General features: G+C 34.5%; 1 protein-coding gene across 1 annotated transcript in view; it reads right to left on the bottom strand.

Moving 5' to 3' along the window:
- Nucleotides 1-4,578: 4,578 nt before the first annotated feature.
- LOC106721202 (dipeptidyl aminopeptidase-like protein 6) overlaps nucleotides 4,579-26,858 on the bottom strand; it is a 56,606-nt gene continuing 34,326 nt past the window's right edge. Inside the window, exons 3-19 of the mRNA XM_045684539.1 lie at nucleotides 19,311-19,524; nucleotides 18,285-18,379; nucleotides 17,873-18,000; nucleotides 16,511-16,740; nucleotides 15,822-15,964; nucleotides 14,915-15,057; nucleotides 11,401-11,524; nucleotides 10,673-10,908; nucleotides 9,025-9,145; nucleotides 8,560-8,692; nucleotides 7,918-8,093; nucleotides 7,112-7,254; nucleotides 6,298-6,489; nucleotides 5,978-6,135; nucleotides 5,651-5,862; nucleotides 5,073-5,253; nucleotides 4,579-4,892 (exon numbers count right to left, since the gene is read on the bottom strand). Of these exons, the coding sequence (XP_045540495.1) occupies nucleotides 5,110-5,253; nucleotides 5,651-5,862; nucleotides 5,978-6,135; nucleotides 6,298-6,489; nucleotides 7,112-7,254; nucleotides 7,918-8,093; nucleotides 8,560-8,692; nucleotides 9,025-9,145; nucleotides 10,673-10,908; nucleotides 11,401-11,524; nucleotides 14,915-15,057; nucleotides 15,822-15,964; nucleotides 16,511-16,740; nucleotides 17,873-18,000; nucleotides 18,285-18,379; nucleotides 19,311-19,524 (2,592 nt within the window). The 3' untranslated portion in view covers nucleotides 4,579-4,892; nucleotides 5,073-5,109. The remainder of the gene's footprint in view (nucleotides 4,893-5,072; nucleotides 5,254-5,650; nucleotides 5,863-5,977; nucleotides 6,136-6,297; nucleotides 6,490-7,111; nucleotides 7,255-7,917; nucleotides 8,094-8,559; nucleotides 8,693-9,024; nucleotides 9,146-10,672; nucleotides 10,909-11,400; nucleotides 11,525-14,914; nucleotides 15,058-15,821; nucleotides 15,965-16,510; nucleotides 16,741-17,872; nucleotides 18,001-18,284; nucleotides 18,380-19,310; nucleotides 19,525-26,858) is intronic.

Below are 26,858 nucleotides of genomic sequence, written 5' to 3'. Positions count from 1 at the left end.
TCCGCGCGGAATAAAAAGTAGAAAACGGGGTAAAAATTATCCTATGTCCGTCTCCTAGTTCTAAGCTACCTCCCCATCTATTTTCAGCTAAATCAGTTCTACTGATCTTGAGTTATAAATAGTGTAACTAACACGACTTTCTTTTATATATATCGATTAATAAAAAGGTTGAAAAATATTTCAAAAGTAAAAATTCACAGAAATATATTTATTTAAAATTCTGGTTCGTATGTAATATTTGTTAAAAGAAAAACACAGTTTGTGGCATCTATTTATTGAAATTCGTAATATTATTAAATATTTTATAGTCTCGATGAAAGAATTATTATCAAGTAATACCATGAAATAACTGCTAGAGCAAGTTACCATAGAGTTTAATGCCAGAGAGTTTGATACAGATCAAAAAAATGATCCAGAGTATTTAACCATCGGTTTCGATTACCTAAACTCAAGTATAAAAGCAGTGTTTGTATTGAAAAATTATACAACAATAAATACGTATAAGCAACAATGAAATGCGACGGTTACATAAAATACGATCATTTAAAAATAAATTTCACGTTTTGTAAATAAATTTGTTTCATTTTTTGTCAATTTGATGCAAATAAAATTGCTTAATAAATGACCGAATTCGGAAATAAAAAACTTTTACTGCTAAAACACTGTTGTTGTCAGCATTCAGCTTGTAAAAACAAAAACAGCAATGTTTTCTACGAGTGTTTCGGTAGCGGAAACTTACATCAAAGATGTAAAAAGGTCAAGTATAGTGCGACAAACTTATCTGGACCGGTAAGAGGCGCTGCTATCGCGCTAGTTCTGTCACAAAAAATGTAAATCCTGCCTTAAGTTAAAGAAGGATATCTGAACCGGTGAGCAACGCTGCTATTGCGGTTAGTCCTGACAGAACATATGTAAAACCAGGGCATAGAAAAAGACCTTATGACATTTTTTACATAGGAGGGCGCTAGTGGGCTATCATAATTTAATTTGTCTTTTACCCACCAAAACAGATATCTTTGTGGGTTTGTACGTATAAATGATAAAAGAAAAAAATACATGACAGGCCAACATAATGCGACAACGAGCCTATAATACATTTTTTGACATTGATAGGGGCGCTAGTTAGCTATCATAACTTTTTCGACTTATGACCGGGTCAGATAACTTTGTCGGTATATAGCATCTCGTAATCACAAATGTAATTCAGAGAACTCCCATGAAAACTTGCTCTAAATAAACTTTTCAGCGATAACAGAGTACTAATATTATAATTATAATTAAATAATTTATTATTGTTAATTTAATACTAAATTCTAAATTAAAATTTTAAAATTATGGAGATTTTTAATTATATTTGAGGTATTTTTACGTGCATTTAGACGGTAAAGCTTCGAAAAGGTTTTTTTTAAAGATCCTATAAAGTATTTCAGGTTTATTAAAGCAGAGTAATATTTAAAATTAAAGTTACTTTTTTAATTTATAACTACTTAACTTGCACAATAATTTGTATGCGTATGACTTTAACATAATATGAAATTGTAAATACATCTTTATAAAGGAATATAATTTCCATATAAAAAAATAAAAAAATATATATTCAAAGTTAATAATGTAGTAAAAATTTATGTAGTAAAAAGGTTAAATTCTTATAATAAATTTTAATTTGATTTACGAAAAACATTCGAATGAAATTTAAATTTAGAAATGATATTTAAAAATGTGTTCTATAATTTTAAATAAGATATCGTTGTTTCAAACTAAGTATCGTCTAAATGCACTTCAACAATCATAAATAATAGTATTAAAGTTTTTAAATATTGACTATAAATAAAATTACAATAAATTTTATGCTTACAAATTAGAATCGACTAGCGACACAAATTTATATTTTAAAATACTTTAGTTTGAACAAAACTCGACAACCTTTTGAAACCGAAGGCATATACAAATTTGAAAGCTTTGTAAATGTATATTTCTACAGCTGACAGTACAGATGTTGCACATTTATGTTGGAATTAACATCGTAGTGTAATCATACCTTAAGTGAAATATAAACAAACGGTAATATGTAAAATCAAAACACAACAATTTCTTACATCGAGGAAGGCAAAATCACAATCTGTGCGTTAATTATATCGTATTAGCTCGACCATGCAAATACATACAACTTCCATTCCAGCTTTAAAATATATTAAATATCACTTCCGCAGTAAATAATATAAAAATGCAGCTTTTGTAGTCAAATAACTAAAAAGGTAACTCTTGAAAAGTTGACAACTAACGTAAACTCTTTTACCGTTGGTTTCCGAGATCTAAATCTTTGTATAAAACATAACGTCATCCTGTCATTTTTTTGACAAAACAGAGATAAAAACATATTTTAAATGTGGATTTGTTCTCAGAAACCTTCGGTTAGAATAGTAAGTTTTAAAAATTACCTTTTTATGTGGTCAACAATAGATGGATGGATGAATGATCGATTTGGAAGACGAAAAATTTGTGCCGATCCTACAAGGTAAATAGAAAGAAAGTTGACGTTTCACTTTAATAATATTACTGAAAAACTCTTAAACCTACCTCTTAATTTAATATTAATAATTAAAAATCTTTGACAGCATTTACATTTCAATTCCAGAAATTATTTACCATCAAAAGTAGCCAAGTAAATGAAATTCTTGCACAAAATTTTGTTTCTAAATTATTATGCGTAATTTAAAACTGGAATGGATATCTCAGGGAAATATCAAAATTGGTGTTATTTAATGTATTTAATCTAATTCAAACAGATATCTAATGAATTTACACAAAATATTACATCATTTAAATTAATGTGCACAAACACATAAATAAATAAAAAAAATAATTTAAATAATATATTAAATATATTTAAGTATTTACAAAACATTAAGAATACCAGTATTATAAGCAATCTTATTGCAAAAATAAACAAGAATTTTTCATTGTAAGATAATTTTCATAATATCAGAAAAAATATCCGAAATGAAAATCGATCAATAAAATGTATGGACATTATATGAATGAAGCGAAGTTATTTTTATGTGATAAATATACAGATTTATTTTATAGGTACTGTTATTTGTCGAACAAAAATTATTTCAAGGCTGAAATTACTAAATTATTTGAAAATTTACCAGCAAAAAGCGTGGAAAATAAAATAAAACAATTTTTATTTGAATATAAGTGCAATGTGTTTTATTTCATTTCATTTATTTATTTAATTCTATTTAAAATTTAATTTGACTGATTTAAAATTGTGTTTAAGAATTTAACATTCTAAATTTAAAAAATTTAATGTACGCACTATTTATTTATTTAAAAATTTATTTAATTTTTTTATTAAAATACTTCACTATACTATTGGTCTTTACTAAAATGTTAATACTATAAATAGAGGTGATTCGAACAACGTTATTAGAAACATGCAAAAATTTGAAATACTTACAAGAATGAGCAATTTTTCAATGATCATTTACAAAGTACTAGTTTTAAATTTATATAATAACAGAGCGTTTTCACTGACGAAACATGTACAAAATGTGTTTGTACAAGTTTTACGACTGTGAAAAAAAGGATACATTTTTCCTTAAATTTAACAGACTACTCGAAAAAGTCTAATTTAATATTTCGTTTATTAAAATTGTTATTTTGGTGTTATTATTATTGCATAATTTCGTGAATTGTGAATTAAAAATAAAAACTTTTGAGACGATTAAAACAAATTCCAAATTTAAAATCAACTTTGAGAATCTGGTACACTTATAAAAAAAGGCACTGGAAAGATGTAAATTTTAACACATTAACCGCCGTCGCACTCAAAGTTATTGGTCAATAAGGGCGTAATTTAAGGGCGACTCTCAGTGCAGTAGTTAGTAAAGTAGACATTTATAAGTAGGTATACGTTTAAAACAAAGGAAAGAAAGAAACTAAATGAAAACGTTTGGAAGTTTAATTTGCTGTTTTATATAATTTAACATACTAATAAAATAAGACGTTAAAGATAAATGTTTAACAATTTTGAAAACAATTAAATCACAAAATTGCTACCGACTGCTTACTTTGAGATTCCACTGCGGAAACAAGTACAGAAACATTCTCCTTGAAGAACTAGAGATAGCATGTTTCTGTACTCATGCAGTCAATACTCATTTTTACCATATATTCAAGTATATAATGCAACGACTTATAAGTTACTACTAAGATCACAAAGTTCATTGACTATATTACTACATGTAGCTTAAACCATTGTCCTATTTGTACGACAAATATTGCGACTCAACGCGATTCGACGCAAAGTAAAAATGTTACTGCTGTGTTCGTCGCAGTACATGCCGAATGAAAATCTTTTATTTTGAATAAATTAATTTCTTTTTTTATTTGACAAATAAATTATTTATCATTCTATTTCAAATAAAACCCTTAATTTTGTAAATTATTTAAACCTTTACATTTTACATTATCAGAATTGTTACAACGTTTTTTTTTCAAGTGTTTTATATGTTTTAAAGTTTATGTCTTTTGGCGTGTAATGTGTAATGTGTAAGTCGCATGATATATCGTGTTGTGAGATATCACCAGATGTCTTAGGACAATGCAAGGAAGAGTTCTCAAGTATAGTTAAACTATAAACGTCAGACCTTTCAAGCATTAATTTAACTAATTGAAAATTACTTTGGAAGTTCATAATCTTCTTAAAGTTTTAAATCGCTAAACAAAAGCTCTTTTCTATCAACTAGAGCTATTAATTTAAATTGTTTATCACAAAGATGGGTTCTTCTTTGGTAAGGTAAATGTTAAAATTTGTAGAGATATGAATGTGTTGTACTACTGTTTACTTTGTCCGTCGATTTCTATAACTGACCGTATAGTGTCACCTGGAAAATAAATTACCAATAAAGTAACAGAAATTATTACTTTAGTAGGTAATAATTTCGATAGAGTATCTGTTTCTCAAAAGACAAGTAACTCTTGAATTGTTCTGTTTTAAATTTGATGAATAAATCGCTCAGTTTTCGTCTTCTGCATTTAAATATTACAGTTCTGATTAGTATTACCTCACCAAGTGTAGAGCTCCTCATCTTTCCACGTATCTCAGTCAAGGTTGCCGCCGTTCCTGAGTCCCGCCTTTGTCTCCGGAGGTACTTGCTTACGGAAACAGTCGTCCAGGAATGAGGACATGGTGCGGTACAAGTGTCGCCGCACGCCTCGCAGACTGTGACCCTCGTCCGGATAGATCTAGACATATAGCACAAGATCTTTGGAGAATCCAATATTTTTGGTTATTTGCTTACTTTTTCCAGTAATCTTGTAACAATTCCAAAGGAACTCGAAGATTATGCTAGGACGCAATTCAAACACTACTGGCGCTTCGAGATTATATTCTTTGGAGTTCTTAGTTATTTTAGTAATACTTATCTAGAAGAAAGAACTTATCCAGACTTATCCAGAAGTACTAGTTACTAATACTACTAGTACATTTGTACTATACTTCTAAAAAGACGCCAAATAATTTTAAATTTTCCAACACAAAATAGATACTTATAGGATCAGAGATATCAAATTTTATAAACTAGAGCAACCTAAAGAAAAGGACACGTATTCTGATAATTTTCAGTATAGCAAGTGAGCGGACCTGCTGCCGGAACATGCTGCCCTGGTCAGCGAGCGCGCGGGCGAGCGCCATGGTCTGCTGCACGTGCACGATGTCGTCAGCGGCGCCGTGTACCAGGAGCAGCATCTTGTCGTGCAGCGCCGCCGCCTGCTTCGTCACGTCGGCGTCCGCGTAGCCCCGGTAGTTGCCCGTCGCGTTCGGAAAACCCATGTACCGTTCCGCGTAAGCCGACGCTAACAAATTACATCGTATTACGTTTTCAACTAGATAATATATGGAAGAGCACGAAGGCGGAGTGAAGACGATGATGATGTATTTTGTGGTCTTCGTTAGCGTAGTTCTACTCACCGTAATACCGCCAACGAACTATAGGCGTCAGCACAACACCGCAATGGAAGACATTCAGTGGACTGGCGAGCGCCAGTGCCGCCAGGAAGCCGCCGTGCGCCTCCCCCCACACCGCCACGCGCCGCGCGTCTATGAAGTGCAGCGAGTCTCGCAAGTACCTGGGATACAAGACAGCTGTGTCGTAATTAGCTAAATATAATTGAAATTCATAGAAGCTTATGTTCAAGCAGATCGACTGGTATAGCCTGATGGTGATCCTGTGAAGTTAATTTTGAATTCATTATTTTAACATAAGATGTATTCATGAATGTTGTCCATACTCTGCGACCTCCAGTTGGTCGGCCAGCTCAACAGTGCCAAGGCGGCGGTGCAGAGTGTGGTGCGCTGCGAGGCCGCGGCCGCCGGCGCCGCGCGCGTCCACTGCGGCCACGACGGCGCCCGCGCCCGCCGCCAGCCAGCCCCAGTCCAGTGCCCACTGCTCTGTCACCAGCTGACTGCCCGGCGCACCATGTCTACACCGAATATACGGCATTATCAAATCTCATGTAATTTTTTTCAGAAAAATTTGCCCTTGTTTTTGGATTGGATCCTATATTTTTTTTTTCAAATAAGGCAATGCATGATCAATGATATTTTTTTCGGTGTAAGGTTGCAAAATGATGTTTAATATATACGTGATATACTAAAAAGTAACTAGATTAATTTTTTGCACCCCAAATAAAAAGACGAAGTAGGTAGTTATTTTAGCTTTTAAAAAGCAATTTCATGTTGCTAAAAATATTTCCTATGTAGTTTATCTTTTTAATTACTTTTCCACTATTACATTTCTTTTATAAATTTCAAAGCGCGCTTTTAATTTCATATGAATGTCAAATGCAAATTGAAGTCAACAATTTTATTTCCTTTCTTTAGAAAAACATGTAATTTAAAAAGTTAGAATTAAGAAAAATATTTTAATGAATTAAATATTTATTCTCTAATAGGCACTTTATTATGGCTACATAAAAATGACTGCTAATAAAAATATTTAAACATAATAATGTAATAGAAGCAGACATAACTTAATCACTTAGTCTTGAAATCTGTAATTTTGTAAAGGGCGTATGAAAAAAAAATGAGTAATCTGTAACTTACACTTTAAGAACAAGTGGATACTTGGTGACCTCGTCCTCCCTGAGACCGGGCGGCAGCAGCAAGCGCACTCGCGCCGCGTGTCCGCTCGACAACTGCACTGAGAATGTGCGAGGTGTCGGCAGCGCTATAGCTGATAGACGCTCCTGTACACAACACATACAATGTAACACCACTCTTATAAGAACTTATTATCACAAGCAAATTAAACTTCCTTATTCATTGCAGATGATATGATATAGACCATTTTTAACCTGTGGGTTATAACCATTTTTTTTTATATTACAAGGTAGCAAACGAGCAAGCGGTCACATGAATTCGCCTAAATGGCGAGGCGACCGCTACCCATAGACATTCGCAATTGCAGATGCGTTACCTACCCTCAATCGACGAAGGAGGAGATGCGCAAAAAGAGAATATTTAACATTCCTAGGCATCTCCTCCTCCATCAAATCCACCACACCTTCCCCCTGAAAATGGACCCCCGTAGGGTCCGAAACCAGTCGGTGCCGTCACCGGTCCAATCGTACGTGAGTTAAGCCGTTCTTAATTAATTTATTATAATATCTCACAAAAGTTTAAACACTTTAGCGACTAGAGGATTGCACTGAATTTCTTATGGGGACAAGAAGCTTGGAATTATTTCGCTAACTTGGGCGTTGTGTTGTCCTAACTGGTCATCTTTAAAGTGTACTGACTCCTTTGATATTGATAGCAATGGCATACAAAATTACCGCCACTTTTAGTCATTTAATAATTAATTTAACAGTGCCTTAGTGAAGATTTCTCATATTAAACCTAAACAGTACCTTAACAGCAGTATTATTCTCAAGATGCATGAGCAGGCGAGGTTCTGGGAGAGCGATCCTGTGCAGGCTGGCGGTGGGCACGCCGGGGCCGAGGCATTCCAGCACGAAGAACGCCGCGCTCGGGCTGAAGTGTGCCTCGTGGTATAAGCAAGGCGTATTCTGAGGAGGGACACCGTCTGTGGAGGGAAATCGTTGTGAATACACATTGCAACAATGCAGAGACATGTTGGTTCGGATGTACGAGTTGTAAGTGATCTTTTTGTTGATGAATGATTTTTTACAATCGGTTTTTAGTAAATTCAGACCAAACAAACAATTGTAATAAAGGTATATGGTATAAGGTATATGTAATCTTTATGTATTATTAATAAAATATGTTAAGAAAATATATAAAATATAATAAATAAAATAAGAAAAAAACTTAAATGGAGTAAAGCATAAAATAAAAATGAAAACTTATCTATAGAATCATGATAACCAGCTTCATCAGGACAAGTACACGAAGGTGGAACAAAAGATGGTTCTCCTAAGAAATTAAAAGTAAAAAAAACAAACAGTTTACACAGTTGACAGATACACAAACATATAATTCTGGGAATTATTTAAGTGGCGAACGTTTTATTGGTATATTATATTTGTTACCTGGATACTTCTTTTTCTTCTTCTTGGCGCTTGTGGGCGAGGTGGCGGGCAGCTCGTCCCAATCAGCGTCCCAGGGGCTCTCACCAGATGATGCCAAGCTGCCGTAGTACTCCAGGTTGATGGACGGAGATGGCTGAAGACAAACATTTTGCTTGCACCCATACGTTTAATTTAACACGTTCAGCACCACATGCAGTTTCACTTAAATGTGGAAAGTATTGGCAGTTAATGTATTAAATTATATTAAGTTACCTACTATAATATGATTTAATTACAATAAAAAATATTTTGATAAAATAAAATAAAAATACTTTGTTAGTATATTAATAAATGAGTCTCTTAAATTAACTTCATAATTTTTATAATAATTAACACATTCATTGCCGCCAACTGGCCTGGCGTGACCATTTTCCGACACGAATCGTAAGGGCAGTGAACGTGTTAGCATAAAAAATATAGTCGTACTTGCGAGTTGCAAGTGACGCAGTATGGTAGCTTCTGAGGTGTGCCAGGTCGAGGTGCCTCCGCAGACACTCGGTACAGGTGCTGCTGGCCTGCCTTGCCTTCCGGTATGCCTAGGTAATAGCTAAAACAAGAAATAACTGTCACATTTCTATGGTTTAGACCAAGACCTTAGGATATGTCAACACGATGTCATACTGTTATGTAACAAAAGAGTCACAGATGATTTAAAAAAAAACAACAAATAGCATTAACTTTATATGTAGGACACTCAGGGGATCAAAGCGATCGAAAATCTAAGGACATCTTTACATAAAAATCGAAATCTGTTGTGCTACTGGTCACAATGTCAATGGGTGTTGAATATACATTAATAGTTAACCATTCAAGGTAATAAAAAATATAAATACTAGCTGTCGCCTCCGACAATATCCGCGCGGAATTTAGAAAAAAAAACTTAACATCAATTTTCGTTCCACAAGAGCCGTACCGGAGATACCTTCTAACAAATATCCATCCATTTAAACTTTCACATTTATAATATTAGTAAGATATAATTTTTTCTGAAGTATTATTGAGAACAATTTAGGTATACTAGTAATTAAGTTCAACAAAAATACAAACGAGCTACATTCCATTAAGCATCGTAATTCATGTCGTTTGTACTCTGCGCCGCCATATTATTAAATATTCCGTCTGATGATAAAGTGAACAATGGCCCATTTACTGAATTATTCAATGACAAAGAAAGAAATTACGTAACGTCTGCTACAATTCTGTACATTGTACACATTTAATCTCTTCTCTAGAGACATTATTTTATGTTAAAAGTTTCCAGTATTTAACAATTACCTTCCACAATTTTTTTAAATCACGACAAATGAGGCAAGAGCAAGTAATAGCCACACACGACAATTTCATATTAGCTCCACACTTATTCCTTACGTCTCAGTGGCTATTAGTCTCTGAGCGTTTAACACTACTCAATTTTGACTCTGATATTAATTCGAATAAATAAATGGCCATTAAACTGCACTGTGAGAGCAAATCACAACACAACATTTTTCGTATTTTATACACCTTATACTAAAGAAACTTTTTTATAAAAATGTTGCACACTGAACACATTACATTGTATAAATTGAACAACAGAACGACGGCCCAAAAAATGTATTATTACGTTGTTAAGTCCTTACACTAAAACTATATACATATTTAGATCAATCTATATCTATATATATAAAAGAAAGTCGTGTTAGTTACACTATTTATAACTCAAGAACGGCTGAATCGATTTGACTGAAAATTTGTGGGCAGATAGCTTAGAACCAGGAAACGGACATAGGATAATTTTTACCCCGTTTTCTATTTTTTTTTTATTCCGCGCGGACGGAGTCGCGTGTAAAACCTAGTATTTCATAAAACTCTAATAACTACATCACGTTGTTAAAATTTCCCGTGCGATTCTCTTACTATTTTTCATCTATCTTTTTCTTAATCTAAAAAAGGCAAAGGTCTTCGTGGTCAGTATGCCACCTCTTTGGTAGTTAGTTTAATTCTGAACTCAACACACATAATGTTTTAAGTTGTCAAGTGCTGACTTATTACAAAATATGTTTCGTCAATTTAAACGCTGCTGTATATAACTCACATGTGCTGATTGGTATGGTCCCATGCGAGCAGTTTCACCACATCAAAGCTGCCGTGCGTGAGGGGCAGCGCGCGGGGGCCGTGCGCGTTGTGTTCAGCGCGCACCACGTGTCGGAAGAGGCCGGCGGGCCCGTCGCGTACTGGAGCCAGTGTCACTAGCGCACCGCCGCCAGCCGACCACAGCGGGGCTGGCGCGGTCTCCACCCAGCTCTCACTGCCAGATGTTATCCTGTACACCTGCACATATATCATGATAGTTGCATCAGTTACAATTGACAGCATTGTATATGTCATCTATATAAAAAAATAACATTAGATACAGGCTGAACAGAACATTGGGTTCTGATATATTAACAACTAGCTTTTACCCGGGACTCCGTCCGCGCGGAATAAAAAATAGAAAAAGGGGTAAAAATTATCCTATGTCCGTTTCCTGGTTCTAAGCTACCTGCCCACCAATTTTCAGTCAAATCGATTCAGCCGTTCTTGAGTTATAAATAGTGTAACTAACACAACTTTCTTTTATATATATAGATAGACTAGTTTTTACCTGCGACTTCGTACGCGCGGAATAAAAAAAATGCACACTAGATAAAAAAAAAAGTTCCTATGTCCGTCTCCTAGTTCTAAGCTACCTGCCCACCAATTTTCAGTCAAATCGATTCAGCCATTCTTGAGTTATAAATAGTGTAACTAACACGATTTTCTTTTATATATAGCGCATTGTACCTCCTGACAGTTCCACATGGGGCTCTTGCATACGGACACGACGGAGAGGTTCTGGATACGAGTGAGCCACACCACGCATACTTCTGTCAGCGACACCCACTGCGCGCTCGTTAAGTAGTAATCCCTGACAGAAAAAATAACGTTATTATAACGTATTAGTCTAAGAGCCCGTGAACCCCAGACCTTCGTTATTTTATAAAAGCTGAAAGTTTGTCAGCGCATGCTCCCAACACAGGTAAGAACGATGGACTATTATGAAGTTTGGGTCACCGTGGCTTTGGCAGGTAAACGGTACTAAAGGTGTGTAAAATACCGATCTAAATTCATCAAATAATAAAGTGTGATTTTTTGGTATTACCTTCAGAATATTATTAAAAATCACGTTATTGATTGCCAGACACTTAACATCGTGGCAACCCCTTGCCAGACACCCCTAATGTTCATGAAATTATAATTCTACTTATGTTATAGTATAAAAGCTGATTTTTATATATAATACTTAGGTAATAATTAGATGATGTTTCCTCATCAGCCAGACATTTTTGATAGTTCCAACCCCTTGCCAGACAATGATGTAGGGTCGCTGTAGGAGCGAGCGCGAGACAGTATATGTATGGTGGGTGCGAGTGAGATGGCGAGATAGGTCTATCGCGATCCCTCAATAACAGATTATAAAAAAAAAACAAATAAATAATACTCAAAAATTTAATTAAAAATATATTAATAACATTACAAGTTATTATAGAGCAAGAGCCCGTGAACCCCAGACCTTCATTATTAGTAGTAGTAAAAGTAGTATCCATTTCAATGGAATTCTCTGCATATATTCTCTCCAATGAATCAGTATATAATTCATGTAAATGAATCAATAAATGACAGCGGCCATTGTTGATAATATCTTCTTCTATGATGCTACAAATTTCATTGAAAGATTCTTGGTGGTACTCTCGATAATGATGCCAATCACTTTTAACAGATATTTTCGCCAATGAAGATATTTTATTATTAAACTGAATCCTACAGTCAGTGTGATAGTATATTTTCGGACTTGCAATACTTTCCAATCTACTTAACAACTCATTATACTCTTTTTGATTTTCAATGCTAGACATTATACGAGACTGAAATTGGTTTTTATCACCTTCATGGAGTGGAAGCATTTTTGATCTCACTTGTCTCTTTTTTTTATTGCAAAATAAACAAATTTTTTTACTTATACTGATTAAAATGACTTATGACTTATGACTGATGAAAAAATATTTTACCCCAGAACCTAAAAATTCTAAAAAGACTGTTGAAACAGAGCAAGAAAAAGAGCCATCTAAAGACGTAAATATATCAACAGACGATTCAATACCAGGTTCATCGCATTTGTCTGAGTTAACTGTATCACACCCACCTTCAGCTTCTCAATCAACAGAACTTCAACCTTCCCAGGCAGCTGTGGACATTCGCGGACTTGAAGAAGTGAGTGAAAATGCTAATGCAACCACAGAAGTAAATAGTTCGATTCAAAGTGATACCAGTGTTGATATAAGTAAAAAAATTTGTTTATTTTGCAATAAAAAAAAGAGTATAATGAGTTGTTAAGTAGATTGGAAAGTATTGCAAGTCCGAAAATATACTATCACACTGACTGTAGGATTCAGTTTAATAACAAAATATCTTCATTGGCGAAAATATCTGTTAAAAGTGATTGGCATCATTATCGAGAGTACCACCAAGAATCTTTCAATGAAATTTGTAGCATCATAGAAGAAGATATTATCAACAATGGCCGCTGTCATTTATTGATTCATTTACATGAATTATATACTGATTCATTGGAGAGAATATATGCAGAGAATTCCATTGAAATGGATACTACTTTTACTACTACTAATAATGAAGGTCTGGGGTTCACGGGCTCTTGCTCTATAATAACTTGTAATGTTATTAATATATTTTTAATTAAATTTTTGAGTATTATTTATTTGTTTTTTTTTTATAATCTGTTATTGAGGGATCGCGATAGACCTATCTCGCCATCTCACTCGCACCCACCATACATATACTGTCTCGCGCTCGCTCCTACAGCGACCCTACATCATTGTCTGGCAAGGGGTTGGAACTATCAAAAATGTCTGGCTGATGAGGAAACATCATCTAATTATTACCTAAGTATTATATATAAAAATCAGCTTTTATACTATAACATAAGTAGAATTATAATTTCGTGAACATTAGGGGTGTCTGGCAAGGGGTTGCCACGATGTTAAGTGTCTGGCAATCAATAACGTGATTTTTAATAATATTCTGAAGGTAATACCAAAAAATCACACTTTATTATTTGATGAATTTAGATCGGTATTTTACACACCTTTAGTACCGTTTACCTGCCAAAGCCACGGTGACCCAAACTTCATAATAGTCCATCGTTCTTACCTGTGTTGGGAGCATGCGCTGACAAACTTTCAGCTTTTATAAAATAACGAAGGTCTGGGGTTCACGGGCTCTTGCTCTATATAATGTTATGTCACCACAACGTGAGTACCCACTGCCGAAACATGTGTACAAAAACATATTGTCATCTTTTTCTTTCAAATAAACACTGAGGTACTTAACAATATGTTAACCTTTGGGTATATTTTTAAATCGATGAAATCATTGAAAATATTTACTGTGAGTTTTTGAGATCATAGTCACCGTTTAAAACATGACGGATGGAAAGAAAGAAAAAACATTTATTGCAACACACAAAAAAAAAATACATAAAATCAAAAAAAGAAAAACACACACATACAAGGCACAAAGTGTGGCAAAAGGGAGCCAGCTCAGAGAAGCAGGGACAGACTAAACTGCCCCTGCACTGGTTTTCAGCTGGCACCTTTATAAAAAATAATAGTAATAATAAAAAATAAAGTTAGATTAGATTAACAACAAACAATGATTCATAACATTGAGATAGCCCAAGTCAATTTAAAGTGTTTAAAATTACAAAGTTTTCAATGCAACATTTTACAAATTGTATCCAGTTCAAGTAACTGTGAGTAAGTCGTGTTGTGATTATGTTTTTATACCTTCTGCTATGTTTTGATTAATATAGTAAAGTAAAGAAATAACTGTATAGACTAATTTAAGATTAAAAATTAAAAGTTAGACAACTAAGTGCTAGATTTTTGAATAGAAAGTAACCAAGACCTTAATTTAAATTTAAAAGAATTGAAGGAGATAGAGTTTCTGATAGGAGGTGGGAGATCGTTCCAGCACTTGGTTGCAGCGAAACGAAAACTACCACGAAAAGCACTCGTATGGTATTTAGGAAAATTGAGACGTGGTGCCGTTCTAGCGAACCGCTGTGAATATGTTGGATGGCGATATGTTTTATACAGAGACTCTGAAACCCACGGTTAATAATTAAACACTTTTGAAACCTTTAATTAACTTTATTTAACCTTTGATTAAGTGTATTTTAGGAAAGTTTATTTACATGGATAAGTTTTGGTAAGTTAACTTTAAATTCTTTCCCACTTACCCCTGTTCGAGTATAACTTTTGGGGGTGTGAGATGCCTCGTGCGGATGTGCTTGGGGTCTGCGATGTCTGCAACCGTCAGCTTCACTGTGGGATTGTTGGTGCCAGGCTTTGGATACCTCACGCTCTTTATCTCCGGGTACGTCTGGTAATGGAAATAAAGATTATCAAATTGTACCAAAATTTCAGTACAATGAAATAGAGTTTGATCAGAACTTTGTGGCTTCTCGCATTATATAAAATTCCTTAAGTAAATGTTGACGGAATTCTCGTTCCCTAGGGACATAAAATCGTATTATTACTAAGAAACCAAATGAATATTTCTCTTTATTTTTAGCCGACTTCAAAAAGAAGGAGGTTATCAATTCGATTGTATTTTTTTCTATGTGTGTTATCGCGATGCTCTGCCCCTGGTGCTCCGATTTTAATAAAAATAAAAAAATAATCGAAAGGAAGTGCTTGCAGATGGGTCGCCTTTTTTTTATTGGAACGAAGTTCCTTATCGCGCGTTGTGAAAGGGGGCTAGACGGAAAAAATTCTTACGAAAAGTTATCACGACACTTTTTGCTATAGTAAGTATGTTAACGACGAATGAGCGCTACTTCACCAGGGCAACGACGTGACAATATATAACGAAAATTCATAGAAATAAAATGTACTTCTTGTGAAGACTTAAGTTTTTTATTCATCGAATAAACATTGGTTCCTTCACTAATTAATCGAAAGGAACTTCGTTCCATCCGGGTGTCCCAACACACCTCTCAAGTTTTTTTTTCAAATAACAAAAGAAAAAAATCTCGAAAATTAAAAGTTGATTTCTGTATATGAAATTCGAAAACATGATTAGTCAATTATCGAAAGGGAAACGATTCCACAGATGAATAAACAACTTAACATGAGAGAGTTTACCTTAGCAGGATCGTCTGTGTCGAGCGCAGCGCCGTACCAGGGGAACCTTTGCTCGCGTACCAGACTATCGTTGAATGTGGCATACAACACCATGTGACCGTCACCAGACATCCACAGAGCAGTACGCGACTTGAGGATCTCTTCTGCAACGAATACTTATATGAGAATCAATTATAATGGCTCATGGTTACCTGTGAGAAATGTCTTCGCAGACACACTGCCTAAAAAAATATAGTATGCAGCTTCTTGTCTTGGGAATTGTAAAGTTGAGGTCACACTGGACATTAAAATTCTTTCCGGTAACAGTCATATCTACAAGAGACACTATGATTTGTCTGGTACTAATAGATGTAATAACTTTTTTATTTCCGACTAGCAAGAGACGTGATGCTCTAAACACATCGGTCACATGTTCAACATGATTGTGACAACGCTCTCTATTCACGAAATAGACGCGTTATAAAACAGAAATATATTACAAGTCACAAATCGAACAGAAAAAAAATCAAAAATTTAATATTACATAGAAAAAAACATCATTTTTTTTTTAATTAACAAAAGACATCTACAGACTCTTGATCCGTACTCTTTTTTGCGCATGTTCCTTATGCTAAATTACAATAGTGAGTTTTTTTACATTATTAAAATAAAATGAGGTCATGGAGGTAAACAGGATCAATTTATGTTACCTTCATACAACCAATCAGGTACACCATTGTATATTGTGCCGGCTTTCCCCGTCTCGGTGACACGATACCCAGTGGAGGATCTCGGAGCCGGTCTGTAGTAGATATCGTAGTCTCGTACGGTAATAAGCCCGTGACCCTTGGGGGTCCACATCGCAAGGAGGAGGTACGGACCCTCGGTGATAACACCTCCACCTACCTCGTCAGGTAAAGGTGTGAGGGGATAGGATTCTCTGAAATTGAATTGGAAGCTTAGGTTCTATTAGTTCCTGTATATAGGAAAATGTTTCTGCCAACAAATACTACATCTTCAAATTTCAATTTCAAATAATAATAATTAGATTTTTTTTTAAATTCAATTTTTTTTAGTAATTTTTCTTTTAAATTAAATATTTTACTTGTTTTATTTTGATTAAAATTGAGATCGACAAATGTTTTTCAAAAGACGCTTCTCGTCATTTTAAAGTTAAAAATGTTTCGTCTTCGTAGAAAGATTTCAAAATGTATAAAATATATTTCACTTTAGTCAACTTCGACAAAAGAGTTACGTGCAGTATAGAGCAGTGGATTCTTCAGTGAAACTTCAAAGCGCGCATCTTCATTGAAACTTGAATAAATAAGTAGAACTAAGTCAGTTTAACAGAAACTTAAGTCAGCGCTTGTTTTGTTTACTTGAACTCAGCGAAGAGTTGCATTATTTGAGAGGAACTATTATAACTTGGCATTTGTTTTTAAATGTTATTCTTTTATTTGAATATTTAAAATAAGAAAGTTTAATATATACGTGTATATGTACGTTATTTACTATCGGTTTCTGAGCCCGAAATCTCAATTTAAAACATATTGCAATCCCTGTTTTGTCAAAGATAATGACAGGGATGACAATATGTTTTATTCAGATATTTTGGTCTCAGAAATCCACGGTTAGAAAATGTAAATAACTGAAAATTCTTAAATAAATAAAAATGGCTACAATCACGTACACTTAATTCGATGTCGGCGACGATATTTCTGTTTTTATTTAGTTTATAATAATGTCTCATGAAACTTTTAAACAATTAAAAAAACTGTCAAAGTTACGTCAAAAGTAGTGGAGAATTAGCCTAAAATACGATTTTATTTATTCAATAACTAAAAATCTACGAGTTTTCACAACTTTTAACTTTGGCTAGTAAGTCCTTAGATATAACTCTGTTCGCCATAAGAATTGCAGCCGTCAATTTGCTGGTACGTAAACTAAAGTTTAGCCTTCGACCAAATAATAATCAGCATAAAAACTCCGTAGTTCGTCTCATTCAGTAAGTGAATCAATCAGGCAGCAAATCATTTAGTAACACATTCATTCGTTCATAATTTTGTACTTACGTGGTCAGTATGTCATATACGGTGTATCTAGCGAGGTAGGAATATCGGTGCAGTTGACGCAGGCTCTGGGCCAGCAATAGAAATCGACGGTCAGCGGACAGCGAGAATGAGGCTGGTTCTAGTACTCTCTGGTAACAAAATACTTTTCATTAAGCGTTTCAAATCACAGATAATAAATGGGAAGAAGGTTAATGGCGCAGGTTCCAGTTTTATCCCTGTCTTGTACCGATCGTTGAAGGAAAACAACGAGATGTGAAATCATAGTGGTGTATGACGTCAACCCGTACTATGCCAGCTTGTACGACTGTGGCCTCGTCACTCATAACTTTGGGTAGACTCGAGTCTAGAGTACGGGGATGTCTATTAACTGACTCCTAATACATAGGAAATTACGTCATAATTCGATACTTACAAATGTAGTGTTTGGCATGAGTGTTTTGGAGGTCTGATTAGCTGCGAACATGAGGCTGATACCACCCCACGCATCTCTATATACATATTCATCACCTGGAACAAAAACACATTGAATTCGGCGTCAGCTTTTAACATTAACAGGTACAACATAAAGGTATGCTACTTTTTCGCCGTCTTATAGCTTTGTTATTTTCGCACCATTTTATGGTTCATTGTAACCTCCTGTATATGCTATAGCCAAACAAAAAAAACGTATAATTTAAGAGTACGCATATTTGACTATATTATGAATTACATTTACAAGTTTATTTAACGGAATGGAATAAAAAATTCGTAGCGCGACATCTTGCATTAATAAATGGAAATGTCTACTAAAATATTCAGAGTAATCAGTGAGAAGAATTTTTACGAGCGAACCTGCAATTTGCTTAATATATACATTTTACGCCTATTCACAGGATTGGTTCATTGAAGTTTATTCAAAGAATTTTATCTATGTAAGTAAATACTCGAGCGTCGGTGGCTCAGGGGTTAAGCACTGGACTTGCAATCTGCAGGTCTTGGGTTCGAATCCCGCCATGGACCAATGTGTTTTTCGATTTTCGATTTACATATGTACATTTAACCGACGTTCCTACGATGAAGGAAAAACATCGTGATGCAACCTGCACATATCTGAGAAGAAATTCAATGATATGTGTGAAGTCAACCAACCCGCACTGGGCCAGCGTGGTTGACTATGGCCTAGTCACCCCTAAATTGGGGTAGGCTCCGAGCCCCTCGGTGGGGACGTATAGTGAGCTGATGATGATGAAGTAAATACTCAGAAGGAGAGTCGGTGGCACAGGGTTTAAGCACTCGACTTGTAATCTGTACAGAACAGATCCTAGGTTCGAATCCCGGCATCGAAAAGTCTCTGTACGAACACGAGAGTCGGAATTTCTGTCGTATTTCTTTCTTACCTTTAATATTTTTATCTTATGACTTAATTTTATTCTAGCGTTGCAAAGACTTTAAGGCATACCTGATATCCAGGTGCCATTCCATCGCACGGGCACCAGTTCATCAGTTAGCAGGTCCTGGATGCGTAAGCGGCGACCCCTGACTCTCGGCCCCTCGTCGGGTGGGGTGAGCAGTACCACGGAGGTGACAATCAACGCTAACACGAGTACAATCACCAGCAGTGCGATGAGAATACCGCGCCAGTTCCGCTGGTTCGGACCCCCCACCACCAGCTTCTGTAACAAACGTACATGTCATTTGTGTGGTAACTAGTACAGTGAAAATATAATTACGCACGAGAAGCGCAACACAATTATTAAAGAATATTTATTTTTGTTCCTCCAGACTCTACAAGGTTACATAATGTGCCAACCATCTGTATGTAAGCTGATGATTATTTTCTCCTAACCTTCTACTCCCCTAATAAACCTTACTCTTTTTTATATCCGGCCCATGTTAGAAAAGCATGGGAGATTTTAAATACCAGGATTGGGTCTACGTATGTCTGCAATGAACCCAGCTAAATGCCTTTATCGATTTCAAAACATTTTTTACAATAAATTACAACTATATTAAAAGAACAAATTAATTCTCGCATAAACTATTTAAATGTTTAATTCGTATATTATTATAAAAATTTTATATACAAGTCCTATTGTAAATATCTGTCCATTAATCTAAACATTGTGCTCGACTAACGACTGTAGAGACGTGCGCAGGAAGAGGCTCGTTTATCATCTTAGCAACAATACGTTCCAGTTTCATAAAGCCTTTTCAAGTTACCCAATATAAAAGCTTATATATTAAACAATTTATTAAATATAACATTAATTAAAATTATATTTAACAATGTTTTCATTAAGTAATTACAAAAAATATACAAAAATATAGAAACAAATTTCGGATTTCACGCATTGTTTTAAATTTTTTCATAGGCAGTGCTTAGTGTTGATATGTCGTACTTAATCTATATTAAGGCTTGCCCTAAGTGACCACTGATCGACAGCTTGGCATGAATTAATCCATTATTAAAAGAGGGATCTAATATTATTATGAAACTGTATTACTATTTCAAAGAAAGGTTAGTCCCACGCCAAATTGAAGTGTCCGTCTGCTTCTATAGTATACGGGCGTGAGACGTGTTGTTTTTATTTATATGTGAATGTACTTTTAATGAGTGTCGACATCACAGGAGACCGAAGAGCTGGCAGGTACTTCGGACAAAGAATTAGTCTAGCTATTCAAAAGGGGAACGCTGACAGTATCTTCGGAACCTTACCTAAAGGGACTTCTTTTAATGATGTATTTTAGTTTTTATATTACTTTTACCCGCGACTCCGTCCGCGCGGATTGAAAAAAATGCACACAAGATAAAAAAGTTTCTATGTCCGTTTCCTAGTTCTAAGCTACCTCCCCATCAATTTTCAGCTAAATCTGTTTGACCGATCTTGAGTTATAAATAGTGTAACTAACACGACTTTCTTTTATATATATAAGGTAGATATATATATATATAGATTTCAATTTAGATTTGAAATCCATTTGATAATAATATTAAACGATAGAGGGCGTTAGATTTTCTTGAGTGCTTTTCTTTCTACAGCAGTTAACTAGCAATCATTGTTGACACAAACATATATACGCTACGGCAAAACATCCTGAAGTCGTTAGTGCGCATAGAATATCGAGTATTTTAGACCTGACATTAAAGTAAAAAAATTCTTTTTTGGTAATTTTTTCACATAAGTTTTTTTGTAACAATTAAGCGCAAAAATACTCTTTACTTAAAGTTAAAAAATTGCATATTCGAGTAGTGAAGTGTTTTTTAGAAATTAAGTGCGTTTCAAATTTAATAATTATTATCATTTATATTATTTGAACTTTCGTGAGACTAAGCTAAAGCATTCATAGATTTAGTTATTACAAAAAACTAGATAAATTCTTGTGGACGTTAAATTTAATTAACATTTAAAAATTACAGAAAGTAAAAAAATAAGACAAAAGGGAACATAAAATTAAAAAACTCAGACTTAAATAGTAATAGAATGATTTAAAATTAAAATTACAGTTTCTTCGCTTCTATTTTTATTGTTGACGTTATATTCGTTATCTTTATCTAAACATTATTAAGTCTGTGGCGCGGTACTATTAGAGAAAACACAGGCTGTGCTCTCAGAGTGGTACAACAGAGTCTAGGGTTAAGATGTGGTACAATATTGTAGCTCTCTGTTACATTGTCCTGTACTGCGTTCAGGCAAAACTGGCTAGTGAGGAAGATGTCATGGACTCAGGTGAGATAGGTACGTAATTATATTATTACTAGCTGTCGCCCGCGACTCCGTCCGCGCGCAGTTAAAAAAAACTTAATAGCGGTATGAAAAATAAATGTTGGCCGATTCTCAGACCTACTGAATATGCTCACAAAATTTCACAAAAATCGGTCAAGCCGTTTCGGAGGAGTTTAACCACAAACACCGCGACACGAGAATTTTATATATAAGAAGATAAAGACGGTAAACGTAAATCTTTGAAAGGATAATTACTTTACTATTAGGAATTATTTTACTATTTTCAAAAAATAAAAGGTTTGCTACAACGCAATCATTTAGAGAAAATACGGATAATGTTTTGTTACTTTGAAGAAATTCAAAAGCTGCTTGATCATTGTTAAAGTTTTGTTCGTTACTTCCTATACGTGATTGAAAATTATTTTGATTTTTTTTTACTTCAGGTGACCGTGATATAGACGAATTGGATTCAAACAGCACAAATATAATCGCCCAAGCTAATATAAGTGGTAAGTCAATTGTATGTGACTTAACAAACTGTTTTATCACCGACACCGGTAGATTGACTAACGACTAACAAAAGAATAAATAACAAAAGAATACTCAAACAAGCAAAAACAAAAGCTAGTTTCAGACCTAGATTCCGTCTCACATTTACTACTTTAAGGTATAGTTCCCAGACATTTTTACAAGTGATAAAAAACAAGGAACGACTAAAGCTAATTTTTTAACCGCCGATCTTCTTGCAAAGGGCCGTCAAAGTTAACACCAACATATTGAGCATCTATGTTACCCAGGAGACCGCGACGTGGAGGACAGCGGGGAGCACATAGGACCGGCGGTGACGCAAGTCTACCAGCACCCGTACGCCGGTACGCTGCTGCGCAACAGCTCCTACGTCTGCAGCGCCACCGTCCTTAACATCTACTGGTCGCTTACACTTTCAAAGTGCTTCGATCCGTGAGTCATTGTTAGCTTTTAAAGTCTCCAAGTCATGGTGTCTCTCAAGTTAATGCTGTTTAGGCCAAATTCAACCACACTGGACTAGTTCGGATCGCTTGAATTTGAACTTCTGTGCAGATTTGTGCTTCATAATGTTTTTTCTTCACCGTAAGAAGTAGGCAATATCTATCTATATATATAAAAGAAAGTCGTGTTAGTTACACTATTTATAACTCAAGAACGGCTGAATCGATTTGACTGAAAATTGGTGGGCAGGTAGCTTAGAACCAGGAAACGGACATAGGATAATTTTTACCCCGTTTTCTATTTTTTTTTATTCCGCGCGGACGGAGTCGCGGGTAAAAGCTAGTATTATATAAATATATTCTTCTATAAAAAATCAACTATAGATTTTCCATGTTCGTTTAGTAATCATTGCGCTATATACTTTACTTAAATATTAATTACAGACACATAATAACTTCGTATGTGACACATAAGTACCTCGGTAACTACACGCTACGTTTCGGCAGCTCATATAACAACAAAAGTGGTACCATCCATAAGGTAAATATTTATCTTTACATATTAATAAAATTGTAGTGTAAAAAAATATTATATTTTAACGAAAAACCAATTTTCAAAGTTTTTGTCAGTATGTATGTCTGTCCGCAAGGCTTGTATTTGTTCCGGGTAATCTCCGAAACAGGTGGATTTCGACGGGATTTTGTCGGGAAGGTGGCTGATGCACTCGGGCATAAAAACTGGAACTATATTTATGGTATAAATTTTGTGCAGACTGTACGTCTATCACGCATATTTCGTTGTCTTCTGCAATGTACAAGGAAACATAATTGAACTTAAAAAGAATGCGCTTTTCAATTTAAATTACATCATATAAATATTGTACTTTCTTTAATAGATAAGAATCCTAATCAACAATTTCGACTTGAAAGTATCCGCTATGAAGCTGACTGTACCCTTGGAGTACAGCGCACGCATTGGACCTGTCAACTTACCCAAGCCGGATGACGAGGTCAATTTGGGTTACCTCGCCTCCATACTAGCTTGGACACCTAATGGGGTAAGCAAACATTACAAAAAATCTTACCATACGAATTGAATTGCGATGCATAAATTAAGTTTCTTGGTTCGATGCATAACGTAAGCAGTGTTAATAACACAAATGTATTTACCATCCTTTAATTAAACGGTGTTGTTCTCTGTTTTTTGCAGCATTTACGAGTACTTAATGCGCCCCTGATAGACTCTACAATATGCGAACCCGCGACCAAACTGCTGCCCGGACATTACATCTGCGCCGCCGGGGTGCAGGATCCTAATCGAAACTTCTGTCGAGTTAGTATTTATCGAATATAACTTAAGAATTAATAGAACTGAAGAAAAATTCCATCACCGAATAAACTAGGATACAATTTTGTAATATTAAGACTAGCTGTTGCCCCCTACTCCGTCAGTATGGTATTTAAAAAAACTTAGTAAGTAGTCTATGTGTTCCACGTGACTACCAAATTTCATTGCGATCCGTTGAACCGTTTCGAAGATACCTTCTAAAAAATATCCATCAATCCATACATCCAAACTTTCGCATTTATAATATTAGTAAGTTTACCACAATTCCATTTTTTCAGAGAGATGATGGCGGAGCTGTAATACAAAACAACACTCTAGTCGGTATCGCAACATTCCTACACACTTGTGCAGTTTACACCAGAACGCACGCATTCCCTAAAGTATCCAGCTTCGCGAGATGGCTCGACTCTGTCATCTGGGACGAAGAGAACAGACCGACAGTCTTCACACCAACATCGTCCACAACAACCACACAAATAATTGCCAACGCGACAGAAAATCAACCGGAATTTCAACATATATTCGGTGATACAAGGAAACAAATGCTATCTATACCATTTGCTCCAATCAATGTACCATTAGAGCCTGCTGAAGGTAATTCAGTATTACCCAGAATGAGTATGTACGAATCTTACTTGCAAAGTATAGCACGGGCTAGGACATCGACTACACAAGATCCTGTCGCAGTTGAGGAGGTGAAGAGAGCGTGGCTACAGAAGTTCGAAAAGAAATATAATTTACGCAGCGAAACGCAAATGGGACAGAATAATAAATATGGACTTTATACATGACAGCATGTTTTACTTTCGCACTCAGATACATGAAGTTACTAATCGACTATTTGAGTAACCATTAATTGATTCTGAGTACGATAGATAGATTTCTAAGTTGTCACCATCAAGTACTTTACATTTTTTATAATTAACAAGGAGCGAGTGAATGGTGTTAAAATCATTTGCAATAATTGTTAATTTTTAGCGAATAAAACTGAGAAAGAATGTTTTGTACAAACATAAAAAATAAATATCTAAATTGTTTAATGTTTTTCATTTATGTAACGTAATGTTTCTAACATTACGTTACATTAATTAATTTTTGAATAAACAAATTAATAACATTGTTTTGAACAAAAACAAAAAATAACGTTAACGTATTTTACCTAACAACGCGACGTGACGTATTATTTTTCTTTTCTTGTCAGCCAGTACGTAGCCTGAGGCTGTTACTTTTAAATTCTCTCTGCATTGTTTTGAAGGTCTTTACAAGACAAGTAGGGGAGGTTTTTTGACTTATGAGAGTTGGTTTGGTTTATGAGACTTGTATGAATAGCGCATACAGGATGATATATAATTAGTATATAATTTAGGTGATTAATTAAAAGATAGGTACGTAAAACAAATTTATGAAACACCTTTTTGATATGATAGAGATAGAGATTACAAAGAAATGAATTCAATCATATAATTATACAATTTAAGACCAACTTTTAAGGTTTCAAATTCATTCTAATTTAAATAATTTAAAAAAAAATTAATAACACTCCGGAATTCTAGTAGTAATATAATTTTATGCTTATCTTACAGTTACGTAAACACAATAAATTTACAGATAACATAGTATTAAGGGGATATATCAGTAAGAGAATATATGAGAGACGTGTGCTCGTTTTCACAGGATATATGAGAGCATAAATCACTGCACAAGTCTGTGACGGCTCTTTCTAATAGAAAAATTGCATTCCTGATGATCACACAAGAATAAAAACTTTTGTTAAAGGTAAAATTCTATAAATTTAGGCTAAATTGTTTAACATTGAGTGTCAACTCTTATTTTTTATTCATAAAATTAATTTATTTTAAAATTTACACATAAATCTTTTTCTTGTCTTTGTAATTTATGTTTTACAGAAACCGAATATTTCGAGATTTATGCCAAAGTTTTTATAATTAATTATGAAAAACACAGTGACGTAATCAAAATTTATTCAGAGCAGATGTTAAGCAGTGATATCAGAACGAATGCGACGAGGTGGAAACATGAACACCCTGTAATGTAATTATTATCGACAGCCATGTTGGCCGAACTCCAAAATGTAATATGGCCGACACACAGCTTGATTGTTCATTTACTTAATACCTTTTTGTATTAATAAGATTACATTTTAATTAATAATTTATTGTAACTTTGTCATGTGTTGATTCTTAATCTATGAAAACAAAACATAACTAATAAAATTTAATCTCAACTTTAATTTTAAACTACAAAGTAACAAATAATTTAAGGCTTTTTTCTGTAATATTATTTTGTTTTTTTTTTATTCTAAGGAAGCTGTGGATTTTTCTGATACTAATAAAAAAATTAAATACAATAAAATAATGTAATATACCCTGCTGACTGTCCTCTTATAACACTCAGAGACAGAATACGAATATGACACTCCTCATCTAAGGTTCTTCGTACACAATGCAACGAAAATCGTCAAAACTAATTTTGTACGATCGCGTCGCGAAAAACAACAGTACACACAGCGTTAAGTCACCATCTTGAAAATTGCAGCGACTTTTCTCACGACCATCTCGACAACGGAGTTGTCTTTGGAGATAACAGATAAAAATGTCGGCGAAGCGCGCTGTGTACGAACCTTTAAGATATTGTATTGATTAAGGCTTTAATCGCTTAGCGACTAAACTCGCCGGGCTTCGAAGATTAACGTTGCATTGTGTTCAAAGAGCCTTGTAATCGGATCACGCAGGCAGTTAACCAAATATAAACAATAGTATTTCTACTAGATGGCGTTGGTTTCAATCTTAAAACTGCATTGTTTCGAATTGAAACGAATGTTCAATTTACATTACTCCAGGCCAGTGATGGAATCCAGCGCTGGACTGAATAAAACTAAATTGTATCGATTGAAAGACTGATATATAATATTTCGACATAAAATATTTTAAAACGCTTCCATTCAA

The sequence above is a fragment of the Papilio machaon genome, chromosome 26 (genome assembly GCF_912999745.1).
Source record: "Papilio machaon chromosome 26, ilPapMach1.1, whole genome shotgun sequence".
Lineage (NCBI taxonomy): Eukaryota > Metazoa > Arthropoda > Insecta > Lepidoptera > Papilionidae > Papilio > Papilio machaon.
The sequence above is the reverse complement of the archived record's forward strand: the minus strand, read 5'-3'. Positions and strand labels throughout refer to the sequence as shown.